This window comes from Pongo abelii, chromosome 9 (genome assembly GCF_028885655.2).
Source record: "Pongo abelii isolate AG06213 chromosome 9, NHGRI_mPonAbe1-v2.0_pri, whole genome shotgun sequence".
In the NCBI taxonomy this organism is placed as follows: domain Eukaryota; kingdom Metazoa; phylum Chordata; class Mammalia; order Primates; family Hominidae; genus Pongo; species Pongo abelii.
This window is the reverse complement of record NC_071994.2, coordinates 91,437,782-91,443,781: the sequence shown is the minus strand read 5'-3', so window position 1 is coordinate 91,443,781 and position 6,000 is coordinate 91,437,782. Positions and strand designations below refer to the sequence as shown.

The 6,000-nt window shown below is 34.3% G+C and overlaps 1 protein-coding gene across 1 annotated transcript in view; it reads right to left on the bottom strand.

Moving 5' to 3' along the window:
- Positions 1–894: 894 nt before the first annotated feature.
- The window catches only part of TYR (tyrosinase), a 105,220-nt gene continuing 100,114 nt past the window's right edge, over positions 895–6,000 (bottom strand). Inside the window, 5 exon segments of the mRNA XM_063728305.1 lie at positions 895–951; positions 953–990; positions 993–1,022; positions 1,025–1,054; positions 1,057–1,242. Of these exon segments, the coding sequence (XP_063584375.1) occupies positions 895–951; positions 953–990; positions 993–1,022; positions 1,025–1,054; positions 1,057–1,242 (341 nt within the window).

The window sequence follows — 6,000 nt, the reverse complement described above, 5'->3', positions numbered from 1 at the left end:
GTCCATTTTGATTTTGTAACTCTGAGTATTGAACAATGTTTCCCCTTATTGAACTAAAATGGGCCCACTATAACGTCTTCCCACTGGTCCTAGTCTTTTATGCTATGCATAGCCATAATACAAATGTAATATCAATTGTACTTTTTTTGGAAATCAATAGGGCCCCAAAATTAAGTAGTAGGATTATCTGAACATTCTAATTTGAAATCTTAATAGGCAAGGAAAATGGAAATGAGTTATTTCACTAGAACTGCAGAAAGGCTAATATTCAGATAATTGTTCAAACTTCAAATGTTTGATTGCATTTTAAACTTTCTCTAATAAGATACTTTTTAGAAGGTGAAAAGATGTTAATATACTTATCATCATTAAAATATTTAATGGACACATCTTGAGACAGGCACTTAGCTGGATGTGTTATAGAGGCTGGGCCCTTGTTCTCAGTGACCTTAAAAAATATCGTCAGAGCTATGACAGGAAAGAGCTAAAGGTTGTTTTCTATTTGAAGTCCATAATATATTTTGGAGCAGAAATGTAAAATATAGGGGAATATCATCCTTTCTGAAGAAAATAAAAATGTGTTTCTGAAGCCTAAAGGAGTCAGCTAATGTAGATTTCTCACTGTTTTATTAAAATAAAGAAGGGGTCAATAAAATATATATATATATTTATATATATATATCTTTAAATAATCAGAAGGCGAAAATCAAAATTATTTCAATTTTTTAAAATAAGAGCACTTTAATTCAGATACAAATAACAGTTCCTCATTACCAAATAACATCCTTTCCTTAGACATATGGGCTTAGGGGAAAATGTTAAAAGGGCTGAGTGAAAACAGCAAGACAAAGACAGGTGTGTTCTACCTGAGTTGGAAGAAGGCTGCACTTTGTATTAGGTTACAGTTTTGCAAATGGTCTTTACAGAAAAATACCAGCAGATATTCTCTGGGAACCTGGACATTACTTTGAGTTAGAGTGAGGTCAGGCTTTTTGGCCCTACTCTATTGCCTAAGCCTTTACAAATGGCTCTGATACAAGCTGTGGTAATCCTCTTTCTCCAGGAGGAGTGGCTGCTTTTCTTCAGGAAGCTGCTTTCTCTTGTGACGACACAGCAAGCTCACAAGCCCTGACAGCAGGGCAGTGAGGACGGCCCCTACCATCGCCGCCCCAAGGAGCCATGACCAGATCCGACTGGCTTGTTCCAAATAGGACTTAATGTAGTCTTGAAAGGAGTCTGGGTCTGAAATAGAAAGACATCCCATTGTTTTTATTGTTACCACCATTGTTATGATCACCATCACCTTCATCCTTTCACAGTCCTTTGGAGTAGACACCTGGGTTTGAAGGCCAGCTCTACTACTTATTAGCTGTAAGAGCTTGGGAAAGTTATACCTAATACTCCAAAGCCTCAGTTTCTTCATCAGAAAAATAGGAAAATAATACCCCCCTTGTTGGAACGTTTGAATTTTATAGATAACATCCGTAAGTGATTCAGAGCCTGGTATATAGTGTGTACTCAATTAAATGTTAGCTGTGATTTTTCCATCTTTTTCTGTAAAAGGATGTTGTAACTATTCCTATTATCAATAGAACACTGTTATATCATTAACCATTCACTAATCCAGTCTTTTAATTATTTGACAAACATTAATAGTAATGTTGGCAAATGCTCAGTAATCTTAGAAGCCTCCCAAGAACACCAGGGCATTTGAACAATCTCTGTATTCACAGAGGTCACAGTCTTAAATCTTGAAACAGATTTTGGTGCATGGGCGCCGTCCCTCTGCCCTAAGGCTTCGGGAGTGGGGGGCGCTCTTGGTTACCGGGCCGCAGTGGCATAGGAGTGGGCCCTGTGCCGCGGTACCCTGGAGTGCCCGCACTCTGGGCCTTTGTTTCTCCTCGGAGATGCACTCCCTGCTGAAGGGCAGGGGCCTGGCATTTATAGGCCTCAGGACTCTGAAAGTAAAGCCTGGAGGGGCGGGGCTTAGGGGAGCCGATACATGTAAGAACAATAGCCCTTCACGTCTGCCAAAATCAAACAACAACCAAAACAAACAAAAAAAACCCAAAAGCCTTAAATGAAACTACAGTGCAAAAAATATAAATAAAGAATTTTAAAAAGGGAGGAAAAAAGAAAACAGAATGAAAACAGTAAAAAAGTCGAAGAGGCAGAGCCTGAAGAATGTGTGGAAAAACTACTGGATCCAATTATAGCAAAAGGGAAGGTGGAGCATTTCCTGAAGTGGAAGGGACGTCAGATGTTGACAGTACTTGGGAACCCGCAGAAAATTTAGATTGTCCAGAATTAATTGAAACATTCATTAATTCTCAAAAAGCTGGTAAAAAAAAAAAAAGGTACAAAAAGAAAGTCTTTATCTGACAATGAATCTAATGACAGCAAATCAAAGAAGAAAAGAGATGCTGCCGACAAACCAAGAGGCTTCACCAGAGATCTTGATCCTGAAAGAATAATTGGTGCCACAGGCAGCAGTGGAGAATGGATGTTTCTCCTGAAATGGGAATATTCACATCAGGCCGACTTGGTGCTGGCAAAAGCGGCAAATATGAAGTGTCTTGAAATTGTAATTTTTTTTACAAAGAGAGACTAAGTTGGCATTCTTGTCAAGATGATGAAGATTAATTGTCTGCATTGTGATATATATATATATACACATATATACATATATACATATATATACAGATACACATATACATATATACATATATACACACATATATACATATATGTGTGTATATATATACATATATATATCTGGGTCTTGGCTTTTAATTAACTAGTGTGGAAAAATAACTACAATCTAATGAAAAACAGTTTTGATATGTTCATTTTAAAACTAGTATTGGGAGAGTTGGGTTTTTTTGGTGTGTGTGTTTTATTTTCATCAATATCACTGGTTACTTTGAACAAATAAAAGCTTTCTGTAGTTGCTTCCTTTATCACAAAAGATTTGATATCCTGTTCTTTTATGAATGTATTCATAAAATGATGTATTATTTCCTCTGCATTAGAGAACAGCATTTCTAAATGTCGGGGAAAATTTCCATAGTCATTACTCAATCAGAACTTGCGTTTAGCCTAAGGACCATTCTGGGTTGTGTGTGTGTGTGTGTGTGTATGCATAAAATGTGTACGTAAATGGCTTTTTGTGTTGTTTTTAAACATTCACCAAACAAAAATCATGGGTAAGCCCATGTTTTTGAGATGCCATCATTCTGAGCAACCTAAGAAATAAATCACATCAAATTAAATTCAAAATTTTCCTGAAGCCAGACATTTCAAATAAAACAGATGATTCTATAATTAGTTGGACAATTTAAATGAATCATTTAATAGTAGCCATATAAGAATCTCTATCTTATATAATGGGATCATTTATATCTCATATCTTTATATCCCTATCTCATATAATGGGATCATTTATATCTCATATCTTATATAATGGGATCATTTATATCTCATGTAAATGAACAGTTTGTTTGCAAAATTCCTAAAAGGAATAATTTTATTACTACCAACAACCTCCCCAACCAGATGAGGGAACTAGAGACATCCTGCTGTGTTTTAATTATCTAAACAAGACTTAATTTAATGGACATTTAAAGATTCCTCTAGCAGGCCATTCCTTTACAAAAAGTTGAAATCCCTGTGCTATACTGACTAAAAGGTAATGATTCATGGGATGTCTAAGACTTGACTTTAGGAACCCAGGCAGATGGTTGGAGATTTGGCAGTTTAGAATCTGCTGCCATAAATGGATGAACAACTTTTGTAATGTATTGACTTGCATATTTTTTCTTTACCTTAACTCATTTCTTACATGTAGACTCAGTCTTTTCAATATTCGATTTGCTGGTTCAGCAGAAACCAGGAAAAACAATAACTTGGTAGTAATCAGAATGTTATCCAATTGTATATTGATTCCTTTATTGTAAATGAAGGTGAATAGCGGTCAATTGTTTTACATTACTTTAAAAAGCAACAACAGATTTTGACCACATATGTTTTAACAATAATTCTGAACAAGGAAAAGTCTTTAGCCTCCTGATTATTTATATTCCTTCAAACCACATAAGAACATGGCACTGGGGAGAGACAGCATCCAATATGTTACTGGGTTAGCATTTCCTCTATTATCGTACCCATCACATTATATTCCAGCTATCTATTACATGAATTTTTTTTCTATTAAAATGGCTCATTGAGGGCCAATAGTATATTGTCATCATTGATATAATTCTGAATCTGGTATAGTGTCTGAAACACATATGAGAGAATGAGCATGTTTACTGAATGACCGAATGTGTTATTGGATCCAGAAGATATGGTGAAGGAATGTCCCTGAATGGCAGCTGTGGAATGAGAAGGGGAGACATACACAAAAGGATGTCACCCAGGGAAAAAATTTATAAATTACTCATATTTCACTATGTTATGAAGTGGTATTTACAGTTCCTTTTAAAATTTGGTATAAACAGTGATGGGTGCTTTAAAATGAAAAAAAAAGTCTTAATTACAATAGAAAAGTAACGTAGGAAAACAAATGTAATCATAGCATACTATTTGGTTGAACTGTAAATAATATTGTAGTAGTAAAAACAATAAAATTCCCAGATGTGAATTTGCCCCCAAATATGATAATACTATACTGAGAAGATGAATGAAAGAACAGGGAAGCTGTAAGAGAGTTAAAATCATTATTTAAATATGAAGAACTCCAAAGATAAACTTGATGAATTAACAGATAGTAATATTTCCCTATTATTTAGAAATACAGGGCAATATAGCAGAATAAATAGCTAAAAGGGTTACAGTAGCTGATATAGGGGCATAAACCTTTTGTTATAAGACTTGGAGCCCTCTTTGGCTTGTAAAATAACATGCATATAATATTTGCTAAAACAAAATTAAAACATATGCTTAACAACTTATGTGTATGTGGAAAAAAGTATAAGAAAAAGTACAATGGAGACTAAAACAGCACAAGTGATCCACCTAACAATAAGATTACAGGTGATTTTTATTTTTGGTTTATTCTATTATTAATTTTCCAAAATAAAAAAAATGTCTTTTTACTGATACAGTTAGCACGCTACTAAAAGTACCTGATGCAGTTAATAGATGATATAACTATATATTTAGGAAATCCATAATCAGATAATGCATAGTAAAAAAATAAAATACTGCTAGATAAGGATTACATAAATTAAACTTCCCTATACATCAACAATTAACCTATTGTTTCTATTAAAATGGCTCCTTTGAAGGCCAATAGTATGCTTTCATCACTGATATAATTCTAGAATCTGGTACAGTGTCTGAAACACATATGAACATGTTTACTGAATGACTGAATGTGTTATTGGACCCAGAAGATATGTTGAAGGAATGTCCCTGAGTGGCAGCTGTGGAAATGGGAAGGAAAGATTTGTTTTAATGAAAAACAAGTCTCATTCTCACAATCAACTACATATTTAAGGCACGTAGAAGTTAAGGAGAGATGTTTAAATTTTATGTAAATATAACTATAGAATCTATTTAGGAGACTATAAGATTTGAGTAAATAAGGAAGTCTGTAGTGAATATCTGTTCAGTAAGAGCAAATGGATTCTTTCTAACAAAACAATTCCTTTATAGAAGATGTTCTCTATAATGTATATAGAAGATATGTATGTAGAACATACACAGAAGATACTATAAATTTACTTTTTGACATAGCAGAAAGAAGAGAGTGCATCCTGGGCTTACCTTGCAGCAAGTCATGGCTATGTGACTCAAGTCTAGAGCAAAAATATATGTTTAACTTTGGGGGAAGTTCTCTTAAAAAGAAAAAAGTATATCTTTGACCATTTACCTTTTCCTTTCTGACTAGCTAGAATACAGACAGGTTGTTGGTCAGCCATCATGGACTATATAATCCAGTGTAAACCCTAGACCTTGAAAGTTACTGTTTTCAATATATATTAAAATTATTTTGAA